The sequence below is a fragment of the Cottoperca gobio genome, chromosome 4, assembly GCF_900634415.1.
Source record: "Cottoperca gobio chromosome 4, fCotGob3.1, whole genome shotgun sequence".
NCBI classification, from domain to species: domain Eukaryota; kingdom Metazoa; phylum Chordata; class Actinopteri; order Perciformes; family Bovichtidae; genus Cottoperca; species Cottoperca gobio.
Window position 1 is genome coordinate 12478988 of NC_041358.1, and position 23093 is coordinate 12502080.

The window sequence follows — 23093 nt, forward strand, 5'->3', positions numbered from 1 at the left end:
GTGCAACTCAGCCACATCCCCTTCCGCTTGGCAAACACTACAGGACATACTGTACAATGCATATGCATCCATATTTGCGTTGCACTACATTTCTTACAGGGGTGTGATACAGTAGCCTCAGCTATTATTTGATAACTATATTAGGTAAGGAATTCCTATATGCCAATATTCTTTTTACGAATGTAGTACGTCTGATAAGTGCAGAACTCCCACTGTAACTTTATACACATCACATATTACACCAGTCTCGTATTTTTTGCGTAATCTTATATAAGATAATGCAAAGTGTTGTAAAAAATTCCCTCATCCTTTATAGTTGAGCTGAAAATATAAAAATTGATAAATATTAAAATTGAAAACATTTATTTGTTGATCAACACAAATCTTTTAAATGTTTGATTCATTTATATCAAAATGTACTGTCTTTGTTTTCTTCTTTTGTGATAGTAAATTCAAAATCTTTGGGTCTGGGTCTGGTAAAACAAGTAATTTGAGGATGCCACCTTGGGTTCTGGAAAAATTGTGATGGGCATTCTTTCTGATTCTTTTGACATTTTAGAGAAAGAATAAATAATAGCAAAAATAATTTGCAACTTAATCAATAAAAAGAATCATTGGTAGTTGCAGCCCTTTCTTTGGTCTCTCTCTTGCAGCACTGAAACACAAATGTAATGATTTCATTGCAGTATTACAACAGAGAAAGACTGTTGTAATATGTAAACTGTATAACATTCAATAAAAGGTGGTTTTCTTTCTTTTTTTGAGAAAAACATTATAATTGACTAAAAATGAAACTTGTGAGCATGAGAACTTGCTCTAATGTTAACTTTCAGAAGTTGGCAGGACGGGGCAGTGAAAAAAGGGTTGTTGGTTTTTCCCTGGAAATGTTTTAAAAAAAAATACATTTAGATAGCAGGTACAATTGATTTTTAACCAAATGTTCTTTTCATAACTATATGTGACCGAATCAGGGAATAAGGAACCAAGAGTTGAGGTCACAGATGGGGTTACACTGGTGTCGTGTCTTTGTGTGGGAGTCCTCAGGAAGCTGGCCCACTGAGACCATGTTTGATAGACAGCTATGTGCCTGTGGTTGGTTTGTGGAGGAAACCCAGTGACAGATCAGCTCAGTGCAGCAGGGGAGATCAGTGTTCCTGAACTCTCCAAGGGCACTTTGGCCCCCAGCAGCCTGGCCTGTGGTTTCCCACCATGCAGCAGGCCAGCAACAATAACAACAAAAACACAATAATCTTTTCTAAAGTCAACATCCTCAGTGTCACAGAAACTGCAGTTTATAACGGGAAACTGGACTTACGCAAATAGAACAACTATTTGTGGTGATGAGTACAGTCACCACGCAAAACCTTTATTCAAGGAACCAGTTAATGAAAACATACTGTACATTCTCCTACGTTGGATATATTACCATACATTACGTTATTGTTGCATACTGGTAAAGGTAAACTATAATGTTGATATCTGGTAGACCCTGTATTAGTAGCATTTTCCAAACAACTACTGGAGGTTTTGCATGCAACACATGGAGCATTTACCATGGTTTTATTTATATCAGTCTGTATCTCCAACTACATTCGAATAGGAGGCTTCAATACATCTATGTGACCTTTAAAAAGAGACAAAATATATACAGTAGTAGTTACATTCACATGGCAGTGGTAGGCAAACAGTAAAAAACACAAATGGCATAAATGAGGCTGATTTTAAGTGCTACAATACATGCGTCTTTCATCTTTTCCTAACAGTCTGAGAACTTGAATATTTGTGATCCACACTGTCCTTTCCATTTCATCCTCATGAAAATATTTATTTCTCCATTAAGAGCAATGGAGGGAAAATAAAGTCCAGCGTTGACACCCCACAGACCCTGTGGTGTTTCAGCAAGTCACATAGCTCCTTATTTGCCGCTCCCCCTCAACACTCTGAGAAAAAGGTCCAGCATTGTAACTTTTGTAACAGCAAGAGGTACAATGTTGTGCCTTTTTTCTGGGATTGGTTGGTACTAATAGGGGGGTCAGTATTTCCCGAAAAGTTAGTCGCAATGGCATCTCTCCATCCAAGGCCCAGCAATACTCCTCATCTCCTAATACCTCCTATACCTCCACACAGTGTCCTTTCACAGTCCTCCATCTATAGCTGGGTGGTTTTGGTAGAGCGCCTGCTCCTCCTGTCTCGACGTTGAGCAGCAGGGTGGTGACTGTAACGTGGCGACCATCCTCGGGACTTCCTCCTGGGGCTACGTGGCATGCTAGGGCCTGGGGGGGCTGGTAGTCAGGCCTCCTCTGCTGTTGCGTCTATCCCAGCGTAGGTGAAGTTCTCAAAGAGAGCCATGTTCACATAAGCCTGGAAGATGGATAGAAGCGAGGTTGCTGTTCGGTCTTAATACCTCATTATGTGATCATCTCATATTGTACAGGAAGTTTGGGAAAAACCATTCACATGATACTTTGCTGTAATTACATTTGAGAGAATGGGGGGAAAAGCGATTTTTTGATAGCTTTGATATTCCACACTTTGTTAGAAGTGTCAACAAACTGGGACCAAATGGCTGCAAACCTACAATTTGCAGTAATTCAGTGTAAATTAATTCCAATAGCAACATCCTATATGATAAACAAAATAGCTGTATTAGACAACATTTTTAGTTATCTGATGTGATTTTAAGAACGCTGTAGCCATCTTGGTGTGATGTTTGAACACAACAGGACATTTTCCTATTCTTCCCTTTGTGCCGACATTGTGTGAATGCAGCATTACCTTCCTGGCCTCCTGCATCCTGTTGAGCTGGACAGAGATTTGGGAGAAGGGAGGTCTCTCGTAGGGCCGATCCCTCCAGCACTGCTTCATCAGCTCATAGCTGGACAGGGAGAGAGACATTGGTGAATAATGTAGAAGAGATAAAAGACAGAATAAGCTAATCATTATCTACAAAATGCTGATTACTTACACCTCATCATCACAGTTTTTGGGTTTCTCCATCCTGAAGCCTTGTGGCAGTTTTTCATAAAGCTCAGCGCACGTCATCCCACAATATGGTGTACCACCTGACACACACACACACACACACACACACACACACACACACACACACACACACACACACACACGCACGCACACACGCACACGCACACACGCACACGCACATGCACACGCACACGCACACGCACAGAAGGAGAGAACATGCTTTTATAATGGTGATGGTGATTGTGGGCCGAGCAATGGTGAGGATCATCACCGACATGTTCCCACCGCAGGACCACAGGCTGTACTTACCTAAGCTTACAATTTCCCAGAGGAAAACACCGAAAGACCACCTGGGAGAGAAAATGCAAGGAGATGCTTAAAAAAGTAGGAAAAACATGGGAAGGACTTTATTAGTAACACCTGAAAATAATCATTAACTTTATGTCTTCGCCTGAGACTTCCTTTGTTGATCATATGTCAGATAAGGTTAAAACTTTGCAGAGAAACTAGCATTATTTCTTACCTGCTAATCTACATATATAGTAAATTATTAAATATTTTAAATCCAGTAAAAGTGAATGCATTATGAAGCTAGAAATGCTGTTGTTGCATGTACAGGAAAACCTCCGGATTTGTGACATCTGTACATTACATTTATACATTACATTTGTACACAATTTAATGAGTGTCTGAACAATTTGAAACCACCTTCTTTCCCGCGATCTGAAATGCCACTTGTTCCACATGTCACAATTCTGTGTGGTAGATCGTTTGAGCAGACAAGTGTTGTTTGTGCAATTAGCCTGTCTTTGTCTTTGTATTGTATTGTTCTCTGTGTCTCCCTTACGTTCCTTTTCTCTTACTAATGTTTACAACTGTCTCTGACCATACAGGCAGCCTTCACACTTCTTCCATTAGCTGTGCTTCAAGCTTGTTCTCTGCTGTGTATAAATAGGCCACAGTTGACAGACCAACGTCTCGGCCTGTCTGCTAAGGCCCCAGTTGACAGACCAACGTCTCGGCCTGTCTACTAAGGTGTACCCAAAACTTCCTGGTTGTGCTTATCAGTTACACAACACACTATTATCACTCCGCTAGTGACAGAGGGATGATTTGTTTACCATGTCAGAAGCCAGCCATGTCACTCAACGTGAACCAAAAGCTCTCTGAATTTTCTTTTGCATTTAAAGAGCCACATGTTGCAACAAGTGCAATAGTTAAAGTCAGGATGTTAATTGAACAGATGAGTTGAAACTGTACACTCACACATCACTTTTGGACGTGTACACGCTGTAGTTGAGGGACTCAATGGCCATCCAGCGTACAGGCAGTCTCCCCTGGAAGAAAATAAAGAGATTCATGTGAAACTTTCAGCTATGTTGACATATCAACTTGCTCACACATGTGAAGAGTCTGATTGTGAATTATGAGAACATAAACTGTAAAAAAAAAAAAGTTAAATATTATTACTGTGGTGCCACAAGATAATAATGGAGATTCAGTTAACAATACAAGTCTATGGCCTATTATGGCATTAAGTCATGTGCAGATATCTACTGGTAAATGTCTGTTGCAGTTTGTCTGTGCAATTGATTAGTCTTTTGCTATTTCACAATAACTTGTTGTTGTGTTCAACATGCAATAGCAGCTGACTATCAACTAGTGCCCTCTGTTGGCTGTTTCCTGAAATCCCAAAAAAAAAAAAAAAAAGTGCAATTGTGTATGACCCCACCACTCACCATTGTCTTCTTAACGTAAACTTCCTCACCACGGGACAGGCCGAAGTCTGCTATCTTTGCCACAAGGCTGTCCCCTACAAGTACATTCCTGGCTGCCAAATCCCTGTGGATGAACTAGTACCAAGAGAGTGGAGGACAAGAGAGGCGTTATTTAATTAACATGTTTTTAATTTAGGTCATTTAATTACTTTATCAACATCCAAGCCCCATAACAGTCATGGGGCTTGTTTAAAAAATGCCTTTTTATGGGAAACACTAAAAACAGAGGAAAGAAAATTTTAGGAAAAATGCACTCATCCAGACAAATGAATATACAATCATACACGGTCTTTCTCCTCCTACCTGTTTGTCACTTAGGTAGTGCATCCCAGTTGCCACGTCTACAGCGAACTGCAGCAGCTGCTGGGAGGTAAGGGTGGAAGCAGTGCCATGCTCCTTAGCAAAGGCAGGATCGGTCTCCAACACTCGACTCTTCCTCAGGAAGTCGAGAAGATTACCATAGGGAGCGTATTCGATGGCTATGTACAGATAACCTGGAGAACACAGAGAGGGAGTAACATTAGTGTACCCTGTGATATACTGTATAATAAATGTGCCCTTTTTGATGATGTTTGATGTCTTGATATGAGATTTAAACTCACTTTGGGGCAATACATAATGTTTTTGCCATCACAAGAAAATCTAGCGTTAATAGAGTTAAAGCTGCTGCTAATAAAGATTTAATTTCATAACTGTACAGGCTATACTGACGATGAGCTTGGCTGGCCTGCCTGCAATGGGCCGGGAAGAGACCCAGCTCGGCTGGTAAGGGGCTTGGCCTTCAACAGTTCCGTCTTAACACAGACAGAGGTAAACCAGACCTTTTATGAAATCTTCCAAGAGATCAACCAGATGGTTGAGGCTTTGTTAAAAGATGGCGGCTTCCAGCCAAAACCAGAGTTCCTACAGGGCATGAGGCATTTGTGCTTGTTGGAAGGGATTCATGTAGATTCCACCAGGATCAGAGAGAGTGCCAACACAATTAGTTAATACCATATGTTGAAGGAAAGAATAACGATGCGATGGACAGGCTGGTCAAAGAACTGAAACATAATACAATTATGTTCCTTCTCAGCTACAAGATGTCAATCAGGGCATGCTGTGTTTTCTGCAACAACGAAACAAAAAGATCTTTATTTCAAACCAAGCATATTAGCACAATAAAATATTGTATATGGATTATTGTGCTTTCTCCTCCTTAAAATAAGAACATTGAAGAACATTTTTGACTCTTTGCATTGAGTGACCAATGTTTCAAAACCTCCCAACCTCTTTAGACGGGCTCAGGGTTTACAATCAATCAATGAATTAGCTCTTGTCCTGGGACCAACTTCCTTAAACAGCTCTACAGTATATGTGTATTTATGCTAGTATATCAGCATATCTCCACAGACACTAACCCTCAGCATAAAAAGGTTGTGCTATGAAAGGGGATCTAGAAGATGCAGACATATTTGTTATTTTGATTTATCTTCCCCTTGATATTTGAACTTGCCGTTCAACAGTTCAATGCTGTATTACTCCTGCACACACCTAATTCTTTCACAATGTTGATATCTGAAGAGTACATTTGTTCCAAATCTCTGAGAGATGAGAAAGTATGAGCTGGAAAAAACAAACATATATCTTTAGCCCCATTTTGTGTCTTTACCAAATTACAGACAGATGCTGAATAGATCGAATCATTAAAAGCCTGAAATAAAACAAATGAATTAAATGTCCCAAAATGTCAAAAACAGCAATTGAGAAGCAACTTTTGCTACCATTGCAAGCCACTATCTCTGTTGCAATACAATACAATTTAACATTTAACAATGTAATAGCTTGTGCATAGGGAGAGGCAGCACAGGAAGAACATATGCAAATTGTATGTCAAAGAAATTTTACTCGCTGAAAGCATCTCTGTCTTTCCTTCTTTCCTCTTTCCTTCTTTATATTCCCATCTTTACCTTCCAGCTTGCAAGCCCCCCCCCCCCCTCTTCCCCACAACAATCCTTCCTTCCTCTCTTATTTCCTTCCTCTTTTCCTCCATTTTACAATCAGTTGAAGGTTGAGCACCAAGCCACTCTTCCCATAATGTAAACGGAATACGCATGTGTTAACCTTACAAGTAGTTTTGAATAAAATGAAAATTAGAGAAATTGCATAGCTACTAATTAAAAAAATATTAAAATGTTTTAAGGAGGCATGTTAACAAACAGCTAAATCATAAAAGAGCAGAAATGTCTAACAAGAACATTACATAAAGGTTTAGGACTAGGATTAGGATTAGGATTTTTTGGGTATTTTAACTAAACATTGCAATGTTCATGTTTGTTCAAAATGAAGCAATTTATAATAATAAGGTCTTATTGTTCTAGTTAAGGTTGGGGTTGTACATTATACATGTACTTTTGTTATGTATCACAGAATAAAAGACGTTAAACTCAGTTAATTAAACAACAGATGTAAACACAGTAGAGTGGTTCTACATGAAAGTGACACCGATGGGGAGACACACTGGATTAGTCCAAAGTTTATTTTTTTAAGGCTGATTTGGTTTTGTAATGTGCTCACTGATGTACTTTCCATACTAGACTTTCTCTCTCATATGTTATCAATCTTGGATCAAACAAAAGCAATTAAATTATTCAATGTAGAAGCCATCGGATGTAGCTGTGGGAAACCGATACTCCATAGTAAGAACTGGGGCCAAGGAAACCTTATACACATACATAAATACTTGACACAGCAGTATACTTGTGAGGCACATGGACAAATCAAACAAATTTGATAGTGCAAAATGCTTCTGGCAGGCAAGGATTGTTTAGCTTGGACACTGGTGCTTTCCAGGTGCAGATGGCAGAGGATCAAATGGGAGTATCTGTTTCTGATCTCAAGCAGGAAGAATGTAACCTGTTCCCTTACAGGACTATACAGGGGATCTGGTCACTGACTAGTATATCAGCATTAATCAGTCCTTTAAAAAGTCAATACTGACAAAAATGTACCAGTCAAAAGTCACACATTCTCATTCAATGTGAATGAGAATGTGTTTCCAAACTTTTGACTGGTACTGTATATTTTGCTATACATACCAATATATGACCACAACCACGAACCAGAGCAAATTCCTTGTAGGTGGAAACCTACATTGCAATTAAAATGATTCTGATTCTGAACACACCTATGTACAGGCAAGATGTCGCTTAAAGTGCTATGGAGGACATCCTCACACTGAGTTCACACATCACTCTCTATGAACCATCTCCATGACAAGTCAATAACAAACTCTACCCATTGATAAAGACTTGGTGATACAATTGAACGCTCTAGATAAAGCTAAGTAAGTGGACCTTAAATGGGGTTTGTTTTGTTAAAGATCTTTTTTTATTATTTCAGATAAATGCTGTAAATGGTAAATAATAAGTTGATACCATAATTGGATTACACTGTAGCATATGATATAAATTAGATACTGTACATAATATTATACATTCAGAAAATATATTAGATCTCGACATACATTTCTCCGAAAGTATTGTTCTGTTATAAATGAATACAAATATTGGCCAGTGTCCACAGAATAGCAAAATAAATATAGGGTATATCACACAATTTATAAGGCCAAGACTTCACATGAGTAAGGTAAGGTAACATTCATACAGCCTTCATGGTTTTGCACCCAACAGCCTATAGATTGGTAAGATTAATGAATCCCTATCCCTGCCAAAAAAGTGAAGACTTGAAGATCATCAATATCCATAAATGCCACTAGGTGTCACTCACTCACCTCGATTCTCACAGGCTCCAATCAGGTTGATGATGTTGGGATGCTGGCCTAGTTTACACAGCACCTCCAGCTCCCCTGCAAAGTCTCGGTGGTCATTCTCTGAGGCAAACTCTGCAGAAAGATCAGCACGCACGGCATAGTTAGACAAAGTGCAAGTAAAGCAGATTCTTCTGGCGTCTTTTAAATTAAATTTTCACATCATGTTGCCAGTAATTGTCCGTCTGTACATGTGTCTGTTTTTACTTATACCCGAAATCCAATTGGCTTCGTGGGTTAATGAAGTTGTATTGAGTTGAATCAATCAAAGATTGCACTGCACTAGAGTTATATTTGCTGTGTGCCAGTGTATTTGTGTGTGATGCATTTACAGTATCTGTATATGTGGGAGTGCTTGCATGAATGTGTGCCGAAGGTACCTTTCAGCATCTTGATGGCTGCGCTCATTTTGCTGCCATCCTTCTTGATCATGGCTTTGATGACCTGGGTTTGAAACAGTTGTTAGCTTAAATGTTTTACCCAAAGGACTTCAACCAAATAAGAAACAATATTCTGAAACTACATTAAGAGCTTAAACACCTGGCCAAAGTTCCCTTCTCCAATCACATCTTCAAACTTTATGTCCTCCCACTCCAGGATTGGATAGGTGAGGGGCTCAGGATTCGGCTTGGGCCTCCGGGTTAGGGTCAGAGTTCCTGAATTAAACTGCAGAATAGTCTCCTCACCCTGGGGGTATAAACAGCCTTAAGCTTTGCAATAAATACAAATATTTTAAGGTTTTTAGCAGTAGCTTTGTCCGATGAGATAGTATGTTAACCAGGACCCAGTAAATCCCTAAACTTCCCAAAATTTCAGACCCTTACCGATCCAGACTGGTAGGTGATCGTACGCCGACGGTTGAGCAGCGTCTTGCGGATGAAGAAAAGAGCCAACAGTGCCAACAGGATGGTCACACAGGTGACGGTTACCGAGCCCACCACTGCCACCAACAGCTGGTAACTGTCCCAAGCAGGTTTCCCAGCAACACCCTGCGTGGTCGGGATTAAACTCTGAAGGCCTTTTTTGGTGGAGCGGAGGAGAAGGAAAGGGAGGAAAGAGGGGCAGGATGTAAGATGGAGAGAAACACCAAATAGGGAGATGGAGATGATTTTCATCCAGTCGAGATAAAAGGGCTTCTATATATTATTTGTAAAACTCTGTCAAGGTGGGTGGTCATGTTCAACATCATCTTGGAAAAATAAAAATTGGCCTCAAGTACAGTAGTGTAGACATTTTCCACTGGGAGCTACTTTTAGCTTGAAGAGAAAATAAATGTGTGTTCAAAAAACTATAAAAAGTCTTGTACGTCAGTACGTCAGTACACTAGATAAAAAAGAAAAAAAGAAAAGATAACTCGCTCCAGTTATCCAGACATTCTGCATTTTTGCTTTACTATTGGTGCCCAATCCAGAAAGAAAAGGCGTACTTAAACTTTTCAAGTCTGACATCCCATATTTAGGTCCCCAGTCTTTTAAAACCAGAAAGCTGTCATATGCTAGATAAAGGTGGGTGAATAATCAATGACCTCCTACTCACCATCCCCTTGTGTCATCGCCTGAACGATCTTGCTCCACTCTCCTGGCACTTTGGAGAAAGCCCTCACTCTGAACTGGTAGAGCGTGCTGCCGTTAAGTGCCGTCACATCTTTGGCAGTCTTGTTTCCATCATCTGTGTCCACCCAAGGGTGAGGGCTCCCCTGGCCAACTGGCTGGTACTCTATGATATATTTAATGATGCCTCCATTTGGATCTTCAGGGGGCTGCCACCTCACCTGGATTGCTGACACGGACAGAGGCAGGGCTTGGATGTTGCGTGGAGATGAAGGACCTGAGACACAGAGAGAGTATCTTAGTTAAGCCAATCAACTGTGATTCTGTGAAGCTATATTCTAAAATAAAATTGCAGCTCTAGTAACTGGCTTTTACGCTTTGGTGCTCTTGGAAAGCTTTAAAGGTTCAATGTGTAATTCCAAGCCACCTGCTCCAAAGAAATAGGGGGCAGTATTTCACCTCTAAACTGGGTCCATACAATCTCTAATGTTTATATTTTAGCTGTAGTAGTTTGTATTTATTGTATTCTAATTTATTCTTTATATTGTGTATTGCATTTACTCTTGTTTAATTCCCGTCAGTCAGTCAGTGGGCAAGAATACCAACATTACTGGGGCACTAATGTTAACCGGGGGCTGTAGTATGTGTAACGTTACGTTAGTTTGTTTATTGGACTAAATCCAAAGTGGCAGAAACAAAAAAACGACCCGCATATTCGTCTCATCTTCCCAGGGGGCGGCGCAGCCAGGAGAGCAGGAGGAGAGAGGTCGGCAGAGCCGGCACTCGGCAGCCGCCTCCGTCAGACGGAGCCCCAGTCAGCGGCTGAAGAGACTTGAGCTCAGCCAGAACAAGCCCCAGCGCCGTCAGTCACAGCGAGCTAGTGGACCTGTGTAATGGCAGCAACAGGGAGTTTGCAGTTCCCCAGTGCTGTGGCTGAACTCGAGGTAACTGCTAACTGAAGCTACGTCGTTTCCCGGAGCTGCCGACAGCTTTACACCCGGTGAAATCACCTCCAGGCCGCTGTGAGGATGAAGTGAGGTGGTGTGGGAGGTTTTCTCGTTTCTGCCACTTTGAATGTAATCCAATAAACAAACTATAAAACAGACACAGAACATGGCTGTAATGTTTACAAGCGAGTCAGGCAGCTGTACTTCTTCTCCCTCTGTACTGGGGGCAGACTGGCGCTACAGTGACTCACTATCGCCTCTAGAGGAACAAGTGGTATTACAAGACTGGACGTAGGGCAGCTAGTCAGTTAGCATGTTCATTTCAGTAGATATCTCTGCAACACAACACATAGACGTTTTGACATAATGTCAACACTGTTACCGCTTCACATTCTGTTGATAATGTTAGTCCATTGTTTTAATGTTATAAGTTTGAATTCTGGCGTACGTTACACATTGAACCTTTAATACCAAAGACATGGGTTTAACATCATTCATAGCTGTTCTGTTGGATTGATCTTTTTCTAACTTGTTGATCTCCACTATGCAAACTAAACTGAATTATTCCTTGACACCTAACTATCAGCTGCTAAACTTTTCCTCAAGTGGGCCGGGAGAGAGTTACCAAGCAACAAGCAAGCACACATCTTAGTCTTTTCCAGAGTGCTTAAAACAAATCTGAGAAGCTCCTATTATCCCATTTGTTTAGCTTGTATTTTTACAATAAAAACAAAATACGTGTGAGCCTTTAACATGTACCTTGTATATTGTGTTAGACCTGCTGTTTTGCCACGGACCACTGTAAGTGCATTATCAACTGCATTGAAAATACTGCAACATTTAGAAGGAGCCTTCCTTGCAGCTTATTAACAGCAGAGTTTCTAGTTACCCTGGCTGTTGATGCGGAAGTGGTAGGGTTTGGAGGGCGGTCCCTGGCTGCCACAGTTGATGAGGCGCACCACCACGGTGTAGTCTTGCTGGTACTGCAGGTTGTGGAACTTTGTGGAGAGCACAGTGAGCAGGGTGGTTTCCTCCAGTAGTTTCTCACTGTGGGGTGGCGGCCCGAAGAGCTGCACTAAAAAGCCACTGGCTGTGCCGGCATTAATGCCATTGTTGGCAGGCAGGCGCCAGCGCACTGTGGCATTGCGGCCTTCCCCCGAACTGATGTCAATCTCAGGTTGAACTGTGGGCTCTGCAGCGACAGAGAACACAGGATGAGCTGAGGGGACTTACAGCTCCTTATGAAGCCAGCTCCTTGTCTCTCATTGCGTCACTCACAGTTCCCTCAAATTGCTCTCTGAGGGATGGATAAAGTTTTTTGAAGGGAATTGAACTGTTACCTCAATTTATATTTCAATTGGCTGCCGTACAGTCGTTAGGACTGTTAGCTCACACCAAGAATACTAGCTTGAAATATTGACTCTGGCTGTTTCTGAATTTATCCCCATAGTTTATGAGGGGTCCCGTAAGGCTGCTCTGGATTCCTCTAAAAGTCCACAGACTTACAGTTTGATTGGAGATCTGATTTCTGATCTGTTTGCATGTCTGTGCCCTGAATCCAAATTGCATACTAATTCTAAGTAAGCTTTGCATATGTAGTCTGTTTACATGGGAAAAAAATAAATAAATAATGCATACAACAGTCAGTATACATACTAAAAACCCTTGACTTTTGAGTGTGATGTTAGTACGGACGTACTTTATTTACCCACAATGCATTTCACAAAGGATATTTTGCATGTATTATTGATGTCCTGCTGTGCAAGTATTGTATCATTTCTTTTAGAATAGAATACAGGTGTTTAGATGTTGTATATACTACTGATAACTGCAAAAACAGTGTACACTATAAAGATTAGTATTATTAAGTGCATTCTGTATACAGTGAGTAATATGGAATACTATGGAGACTGTTAGCTCTGTGATGAACCTGCAACTTGTCTTCAGTGTTTTACTGGTTAGCATAAATACAGTTTTTTTTTTAATGCAAATTACATTTTTGTCATTTACAACTTTTCACTCTACAGGCTTAAACTGTTCTGTGGTCCTTCTCAAAGGCGTATGAGTCACTGTTACAAATAGTTTGCGCTTGTGCAAGAGACCAACGTACCCTTGTAACAAATAACATTTGTTCCATTTCATACATGGATCCAACCACATATTGCCAAAGAGTCAAACTCAAAATAACTGTGAAACTATAACAATCCAATACAATCTCTTTCCCATTTCAATTTATTTTCCTTGATCTTTTCTGTACTCACACACTCAGATATGCTCTCTCCCTGTACACCACAATCAGTGAGGGATTAAATCCTTGACTCTGCCACTTGAATGAGGGTGATTCGTTTTGTGATTCTTAGATGAGGTTTGTTTTATGTTACTGTAGTTTTGATTTATTTATTTTATTTTAATAAAGAAGTGCACAGAGATCATGTCAGCCCACTGGTATCTTCATATATTTGTTCCTTAATTAAGTCATATGCTCAATGGGGAAACGACATCTGTCTCCTTTAGGCCTGGGAGAAGCAGTGCTCAGCAAACTGTTAGTCTAACCAGACACAAGATAATTGTGCTTGCTTAGGTTATGTGGTCCAGACAATAGATATTTGGTCCCAGGCAAGATTTCTAGATAAATATACTGTAAATAATATAATAGATATGTGCAGTACGTGTGTGATCCCAGTTATCTGTGGGTCTTACCAGGACAATCAGTCTCCATGATGGCCTCAGGCCCCGGGGCCCCCTCTCCGCCTTCACCAGGACGACTCAACTGGACACGGACACGGTAGCGTGTTGAAGGCTCCAGGTTCATCAGCGTGATGGCCTCTTTGTCACTATAAACTGAAAGAAAGTGGATGTAGGGAATGCTGATTACACAATATTTTATTTATAGTTTTACAACAGAAAGTTTGTATAACATTTTGCTTTAAACATACATCTATAGAAGTATTATAGACACATAAACCTGCCAAAAATTCAGAGGTGGCCAGAACACGATGCACTCTCCTATGCTGCAGTGCATTATAGATGAAACACAATTAAGGTGTTTCTTATAAATACTGTTTTTCATTTTGGTTTGACCGTGCCAGCGTTTCCATTTAGTATTAGTATTATTATAAATTTGAGAAAAACAATTATGCATTTTTTCATATTGTGACTTTAGCTAATACATTATACATATGTGTATTGTAAATAATTATATCTTACCTATAATGGAGGACCAAGAGTCTCCGTTCTCCACAGGTTTATAGAGGAGCCTGGTGGAGACAATGGGGCCATCTCCTCTGTGGGAGTCCACCGGCATCACCAGCAGCTGCTTACTCCTTTTTTCCAACAATTTGGGAGCAGTAGAGGGCACAGGGGGCTCTGAGTAGATACAGCAAAATATTTGAAAATGTAGATCTTTGTTGCTGTCGTGTGATATATTTCCTCTCTCTTTATTATTTCAGATGTTACTCAAAAGGAACCACGCACACAGACCTTTAATGGTGAGGTTGAACTTGCCGGAGTCCTGACCTCCATTGGTGGACACCCTGCACTCCCACAACCCTCCTTGTTGAGCGCTCAGACGAGGGATCTCAAACAGGGCGGTACTCTTATTAGAGTCCATGACAGTGCGAGAGGCCTGAGATCAAAGCACATAACACACAATACAATGCAATCAATGCAAAAATGAAAACCACTTTTCTGCTAAGAACACCTTCACTCTGGGAACTGTGTTTGTTCCTGTGTGATGTGCTGGTACAATTCTTTATCAGATTGTTTCTATTATCAAGGAAACAGCACAGAAAAAATAACACAGAATTTGAACATGTTACTTATAGGCAACACGTGGTAACTGCTGCACTGTAGAGTGATATAGCCTTATCTGGTCTCTCCATTGTGTTGTGGACTTCCTCTGAGCCAGACTCAGCCTTGTAGTCATGAGCCCAATCTTAAAGGCACAGTACAATTTAACTTTATTCTTAAACTGATGACCCGACAATGTTCCCAGAGGTCCATAAACTGCTTTATTTTATTGTACCATTATTAGGTTGATTCACTAGCATTCTGGGGAATAGTTTGACATTTTTGGAAATTTGCTTTCTAGCTTAGAGTTAGATGAAAAGAGCAATACTGCCCTCATGTCCGTGTGTTAAGAACCAGGAGGTGATTACCTCAGCATGGAGACAGGGTAACACCTAACATAGCTGTCCTAACATAGCTGTCCCTAATGGGGTTAAACGTGCTGAAAAGGCACAACAAATTAACAATGATAAGAGGACGACACCATTGGCCCGTCCTCAGGGTGCACCCACTTTTGGAACCATTGTACTAGATCGTGCTCTCTCTGTGTGGTCTTGTATTTATTATCTACCCTGATTTAAGTTTTATCTAACCTATGTATTTATTTTGTTTTTATCTTGGCAGGAGTGTCGCAAGCAACTGCCGTTTCTTCCTTACCTTGAGCACAGTGCTGTCCAACTTTCGCAGCTCAATGCTGTTGTGGCTGGGCAGGGGGTTGCCTGTGGCTGAACAAAAGATCTTGGGGCTGGAGTTCAAATTCCACTCCAAATTACTATCCAAATCCAAGATTTGTGGAGCCCGGTCTGAAAATGGAGAGAGGAATGGAACAGATTTTGAGAAAAGACAACGTGGATAGTGACAGAGGAAAACTATGTGAATCATTATATGCAGCAGCAGTGTATTTCAAAAACCTTTATTTGCAAGAAAATAAAGCAATAGCTGTTCATAGCTACCGCATGCCTCAACATTTCCAACCTATATATATTTAGTTTGTGCATGAAGATACAGGGGAAGTGCACTCTTGACTCTTGACTCTTTTATGTGCAGAAAAGTTGACCATTAAAGCTTTAAAACTGAAAAAAGAAGAAACAAAATGGTTGCAGACTCAAAGATTAACATGCTATTTAATTAAATAGTTTCACCAGAAAAGCTGGCTTCATCTGGCTTTCATTGGGGTTCTTTCATAAATGACGGCAGCTTGTCTGGTGAAACAGTTTAATTAAACTGCATGTAATCCATGAGTGTGTGATTTTTGTACGTTTTGTAACTTGTGCAAGTTACCGATTGTTTGCTGTCGTGATGAGGAAGAAGGTGATGGTATTTGGTGAGCAGGATGATGAAAATGGAAATGTGATATTTATATATATTTCTATTTATACAGTGTATATACAGTGTGCAGAGGAGGCAGAGACAAAGGAAGAAATGGAGAAAAAGAGGGATTCATATGATGTGGCAATACCTACCGGACTTCTCACAGTTCTGCCCTCTCCACCCTGTCGGACACTGACATCCACTGAAACGGTTGCAAACTCCTCCATTCTGGCATTTACAGCTCAGGCTGCAATCTGGTCCAAACATGTCATTAAGGCACGCTGATAACAGATAACAGATAACATACAAAGTATTATTATAAAACCTATATGCATATTACTTAAAAAAATAAAATAAAAAAATGCAGGGATACGTTTGACTGATGCAGTGCTCACCCTCCTCACAGCGGCTCCCAAACCAGCCGCTGGCGCAGGAACAGCCATAAGGGTCGGGTAGGCAGAATCGAAGCCCCTTACAGTTCAGCCCAGAGCCACATGACTCCTGGCAGTTTCGGCCAAACATTCCTTCTCTGCATGCTGCAAACCATCAGAGAAAGACAAATTCACCAATGTTTTTATTTAAATTCCTTGAGTTTTGCTGTATCATGCCTCAACCTGCCTTGCAAAACACCACAGAGGACAGACTCTGTTGCCAATGTTGTCATCAGTAACTCCTCGATTTAGATTTTATAGTTATATTTCATTGCATTATTATAAGACAAACTGTTTAAGCACAGTCATTACCCACATGATGTGAGGAGCTATTGTTAATCTAATGTCTGCTATTTAAATTAAGTGTACCTAACATTTAGTTTCCTTACTTTAATTATTAACGGCACAGCACATACGCAATAAAAAACGTGGGTTGTGGAAAGCTTTACCCATGTGTAGGAAACCATTGGGACACCAATCAAACCCAAGACAACTGGTTGTTTTGACCCAGTGTTAGAGTAATGTTTTATATTATTGTTGAGTTATGACTTTTGGTTTATGACAAAATACCTGCAAAATGACATCTCCATCAGGTTCAGCTGTACTTTGTGTTTAGTGCTAATTAGCAAATGTCGGCATGCTAGCAAGTAAGGAGGTGAACACGGTAAATACAGTATATACATCCTCTCTCTCACACACTCTTTCTCTGTCTGTCTTTCTCTCATTTACACATACACACATTTGTAGTACTATATGTGTGAGGCTGTATTGAATACAGTACAAACCTGTCTCACAGCGCGTTCCCATGAATCCTGGGGGGCAGATACAGTCTCCGTCGACATCATGACAAACTCCGCCGTTGAGACACTCCGGACAGTCCTTGTCACAGTAAGGACCCCACTTCTTACCAGGACAGTCTACAGAGAAAAATAATTTTCTTTCCTTAGAAAAATATACAAAATCCATATATATTATGTCCGCCTTGGATAATGTAACAGTTAGTTTGAACCTGCCTGTAAAATTTCAGTTTCAGCTTTCAGTCTATTGAACCACAAATATGTTGTCAGACTGCATCTGACCATCTTACATAATTCAGTTATACAGTGTAATGACTTCAAATACTGTACATATCATATCATTTAGATGTGTTTTGGCTTTGTGTGTATTTCTATTGTCTTGGGATAAGATCAAGTAGTAAATTGCTCAGAAAGAAAAGACATAGAACAGTGGCAGTGAGAGAGAGGGGATTGGGAAATCTCAAAGCAGAGCAGGTGGAGGGTGGAGATGATGTTGATTCTGCTGATGTCTCTTTGCAACACTAAGCTACAGGAAATGAAACACACACATGCGGTCTCAATAAAATACGTAATGTTTAACCTCAATTGCAATACTCTCAAAAACAACTTTCCACTGTTTTTTTGTTCTGGTGTTAATTCAAAGGTATATTTCAACATTTGGGGAAATGAAAATAAGTCTAGGGCTAGCAGCCGGTTAGCCTAGCTTAGCATAAAGACTGGAAAAAGGGGACACATATTACATGGCTTTGTCCAATGTTGAAAAAAATCTGCGTACTAAATCTCACTAAAGCTCACGCATGTCTTGTTTAATCAAGTGTAAAAGCGATATTTTTTGGTTTTACGGGGTGTTATGTGCTCGACTATTTATTGGGCGAGAGCAGTAGGTTGGGCGGCTGTAGCTCAGGAGGTAGCGTGGTCATCCACTGGTTGGAAGGTCAGTGGTTCAATCCCCAGTGCTGTCAGCATGTCAATGTGGCAAGATGCTGAACCCCAAATTGCTCCCGATGGCCAACGGTGTGTGTGTGAATGGTTATCACTACTGACGAGCATGATGAACACCTTGTATGGTAGCCTCTGTCTATGGGTGAATGATGACATGTTGTAAAGTGTTTTGAGTGATTGGAAAAGTGCTATATAAAAGCAATTCATTTAACTTCTATGAGCCAGAAATTACTTTTTACTTATTATTTTTTAATTTATTTATTTATTATGAGAACCCAAACATTTCTGTAATGTCTTACCTGTTGCAAGTTTTTAATAATAATCTGCGCTATTTGTGCAGAGAAGAATTGCATAAATCTTAGTAAATCTAGTGTTCAGTGAGTCACTTTTATAATATCTCCTGTATTTTGTTTGATCACCTCTCAAATACGTCACATCAGCAAATGAAAAACTGTTCAAATCCTTGATACAATCAGACTCTGAGAGGTTAAATGGCCGTGTGTGTGTGAGTTTTTGTTTCTGAGTGTGTGCAAGTCAGGATCCAACAAACCTCTGACAATGAGCCTCATCCAGGCGCCATGAAGGGGGCTGTCCCCCACATAGCTGGCACTGTAGATGCCTTGATTGGCAAAAGCTGCATTTTCCACAGTGAGTACAGCTGTACGATTGATCATATCGTTCCAGTGAGTCATATAATTGTAGTTTCCTACATGAAAAACATAAAAAACATTAATGGCATAATTTCCAATGTTTTTAGTACTGTAGTCTTCTATTTGCAAAAAGATCCTTTATCAAAAACCTGTAAGTGTACGGCCTCTTAATTGCATGTTAAAATTCCTGTATCTGTCTTGAGTTGTGTAAACTGGCTTACCGTTGTACTTCCAGGTCACATCTCTCTTTTGGGTGCTGAGTAGCTGCATGCTGAGGTGAACTGTCTCTCCTTTGTTAGCGGTCAGTGTAAGGTGAGTTGGGATAAAATTTGCTAGACAGGAACACAGATACACTCAGTTATTTACCAAGCATTACACACCATCCAAACTGGATGCGTAACAAAACTACAGAGCATAATTAATCTGGTCATGGTTTAGTCTTGGTTAGTAAAAACTCTCAAAAAGAACGGTTGTATGATGTCTCAACCCACCTCTGCCAAAGTTATTGATCATCGTGGCCGTCTCAAGTGGGGGAACTTCCTGAGTGGATTCACAGTAGAAGATACCGATATGATCCAGGTCACGGAAATCTCTGGCCACCACCTCCTTGTTCCTGGGTTTATGCACTTTAAAAGTTGGCATCTTGGGGAATATAAGGATTTTATTGTCCCTCTTGATGTCCAGCTCAACCTGGGCAGGGCTGCGCTCTCCATTGATACAAGAGATGGAGAAGTGATTGACGTTGGTGACCTCCGCTGTGGAGATCATGGTCAAGTCGATCACAGCATCTGCAAGACAGGGCATTGTACTTGAAATAGTCTGACATACAGGACAGTTATGGATGTCATGAGGACCTTGATTTGATTATCAGACTACTACGATTCATGAACATTCAGGAGATACTCCTTAATTTAGGCAAGCAAATGGGAAATTCTACAATCTCAGGAGAAGAACCATAACTGCATAGCCTCATATTTTTCTTTGCAAAAAATTAGACTGTGGCTTATAAATATGACGAGGACATCTGTTGTAAGTTATCTGATTCACACACGAACACAATATATGCAGTGTATGGTAAAAAAAAAAAAAAATAGTGTTCAGTTGGTTCAAAAATCATGGCCACATGTGTCTCAGCATCTCTATTATGTGATATTGTACTGCTTACTCTTCATTCAGAACTATTCAACTTCATTGTTTGGTGCAGGTTCAATAGAAACATTTGTTTTCTGACACACAATCGTGTTTCTAACATTGAAGTTAGCTCACAATGGAAAACATCGGTTTGGCACATGTTCTAGACTCAATATGTCAATTTATTGATTAAATTATGCAGTATGATGTCAACTCCTTTTCATACACCTGCCACAGTTTACACAAAATTGTGCTTTAGACCCTCTGAACACAAAGTACAGTACAATTTCAGTATGTCTTAAATCTCCTAGTGTAGTCATTATAAAAAGCTCTTTGGATTACAACACTGACATCTGAGATAGGTATTGAGAAACTGGCAACATCAGCCCCCCTTGTACAACATTTTGATTCAAAAACAAAAAAGCCTCCAGGATTGTGAATATTTGAATACAAGGGCCAAACCCAATAATGTCAGTTTGTCCAGCATTCCATCTCACTGGTATTTAGGCCCCAGCTCCACAGAACAATGGCAGGAAACATGGATGAGCTCCTGTTTTCCCAAAGGGTTCAGACATCCACAATCTTTACTCCGAGGGTATTTATGACTAACAAAATATAAATTATTAAAAAATAATATAAAAATCAAATAGTTAAGACATAGCTGGAAAAATGGTCTTTCTTAATAAACATAACATTTCCCGATGATAGATGCCAACTTCAATATTTTGTTCCGATAATGCGCTACCCAAACAGTGTTACAATTAATTGACACTTACCTGATAAATCAAGAAAGCCGAATACAAACACCCACAAAATCCTCATGGTTTTTATAATCCTCATTGTAAATTTTCGTTACTAAATCGGGTTTACAGGGAGAGTTGTACATCCAAAACGGTGACGATGCGTCACGACGAGTGGTGCGCTTTTTTACGCATAACTTGGCGAATCACCCGGAGCTCCCGTTCAGGTGTAAAATCGCTTCGTTAACTACTACAGATGGGAAAAAGTCCGTCACTAAGCACAGAGTTGGACTTTCGGTAAAGCTCCGCTTTCTCTGGGTGGGTGGGAAAGGAAGGAAGAGCGTCACCAGACAGCGGAGGACTGCTGGCGCTCAAGACCTCCCCGATCCGATTTATGTATTTATGAGTTACTTTTTGTTCCAATACAATGCTAACCACTCTACTTGTCTTTGCATACCATTGGTAATTGTAATATATAACGAATACTATTTTAGCAATGTGGTTATCACTTTCAATCTTCTGTAGCACTATTACTCTATTTGAGCCTATAATATTATCTATATTGTGTAAAGTTTTGATTTTAATATATTACTTTAGTTCTGTGTCATGTGAAACATATTGCACACTTGTCTTCAAAACTTGACTAGTACTAACGTCACTAGTATTTTTGTGCATGTCAGAGATTTTCAATGATACATTTTTGGAGAATTTAAGAGAGATCTGCTAAATAAATTTACTACAGTACCTGCTGATAATTGTATACACGACTTTATATCTACCCATACTTTACATGCAATTGTGTGGCCAAGACCTGCACTCTGCATGCCCCTCTGTGGCTGATATTGCATTTAGTTGATACACTGATTTTTTTTGTAAAGATACTGCAGTAGCAGCTGGTATCATGTTTTGTCAATTGCAACAGCTTTGTTCTATCACTTCAATGAGTTCGTTACAATCCCTGCAGCTTTTATGGTCAGTCCCCCCCCCCCCCCCCACCACACACTTTTATAATCAGTCAGCCTCAGGAAATGATGAACAATATGCTTGTTGTGTCTATTCTGGCATTTCTGGCTCTGTCTTTTACAAGTGCTGCACTGTCTCACTTAGTAACATCCAGTTGGAACAACTGCACACGCCTTTTCTCATTTTCTCCGCAAAAACTGGCGGGCTGATTTGATGTTTTCTTTACAGTTCCTTGTGGTTTCAGACAATTGAGTTGAAGTCAACTCAGCTTCTTATTGTTTGAGATATCCTGTTTTTGATTTCAGGAGCTCATATGGCTTTCTTTGGCCTGCAAGGAATATTCTATTGCATGCCGGATTGTCAAAAAACACAGGAAAAAAAACATAATTATTTGCAAAGCATGGTCAAATCTGAATAACTACAATGTCAAATCCTACCTGGTACAATGTCAAATAGATGTCAAACTGAAAACCATAATCAAAGGAGACGTCCTGCTAGTTCAATTAGCTGAGGTAAAAAGAAATCAAATGAAAACTGAAATGGGTACACCCAAGTTGGATATTTTTTGTCTACAGTGTTTCCATTTTGACTCTTGGCAAACAAAAGATCTTGGCTCAGATCTGTAATGTCCATTTGACCTGTTAGTATGACCTGCGTAGATTAGAAGACAGAACAACTTCTTTTAAAAGACTATTGTATTTCCTCTGCACACACTTCAAAAACTCCGACTGGCAAGAATGGACATAACGGGGAAAACAATGGTTGCGGCATACATCTATGTAAAGTGTAAGTATAGCCAAAGGTTTAAAATAAAACAATATGCAACAAACCTTATTGTAAACATATTTGTTGCACATCATTTAGGCAATTTTCTTTTGCAGAAAGTTGAAAATTGTGATTTAGGTTGAGGAAAACAAATTAGTAGGGAAGTAAAGGAAGTGTGAAGGGAGAAAAGATTGAAAAGTGCTGCGTGCTGCAGACACAGCTTGGTGGAGCCTCTATAGGAAGCTAAAAGGGAAAAGACCAAAGGCTGGGTCAACACAGATGCCTCAGCCTCTGGCTGCATTAAGGCTGTCAGCAGCCAGAAACCAGGGGTGGATGCTTTCGTGTGAGTGTGTGCATGTGCATGTGCATGTGTATGAGATGCATGAGGTGCATTGGTGTGAGACAGTAGACTGTAAACATGAATAAGTGTAACTTTATGTGTGTACATAGAATACTGTGTTTGTGTGTGTGTCTGCAAGCATGTATGCATTTCATCTCACAGAGATCTTGTC

General features: G+C 40.1%; 1 protein-coding gene across 3 annotated transcripts; it reads right to left on the bottom strand.

Annotated features, from left to right (window-relative positions):
• Positions 1-1525: 1525 nt before the first annotated feature.
• tie1 (tyrosine kinase with immunoglobulin-like and EGF-like domains 1) lies at positions 1526-21117 on the bottom strand. 3 transcript variants are annotated; one of them, XM_029429945.1, is made up of 24 exons: positions 20890-21117; positions 19474-19770; positions 19204-19314; positions 18883-19038; positions 17379-17510; positions 16558-16698; positions 16315-16443; positions 15509-15654; positions 14546-14690; positions 14273-14431; positions 13766-13906; positions 11955-12257; positions 10105-10395; positions 9393-9586; positions 9109-9234; positions 8949-9012; positions 8533-8643; positions 5064-5254; positions 4722-4835; positions 4249-4319; positions 3292-3332; positions 2966-3062; positions 2776-2875; positions 1526-2361 (listed from the first exon to the last, which is right to left on the bottom strand). In XM_029429945.1, the coding sequence occupies exons 1-24, from the start codon at positions 20951-20953 to the stop codon at positions 2290-2292; spliced, it is 3396 nt and encodes a 1131-aa protein (XP_029285805.1). In that variant the 5' UTR covers positions 20954-21117; the 3' UTR covers positions 1526-2289. The 3 variants fall into 3 exon arrangements, with proteins under 3 accessions (XP_029285805.1, XP_029285804.1, XP_029285806.1); XM_029429944.1 differs by having other exon boundaries at positions 9109-9255; XM_029429946.1 differs by lacking the exon at positions 11955-12257 and having other exon boundaries at positions 9109-9255.
• Between the last annotated feature and the right edge of the window lie 1976 nt (positions 21118-23093).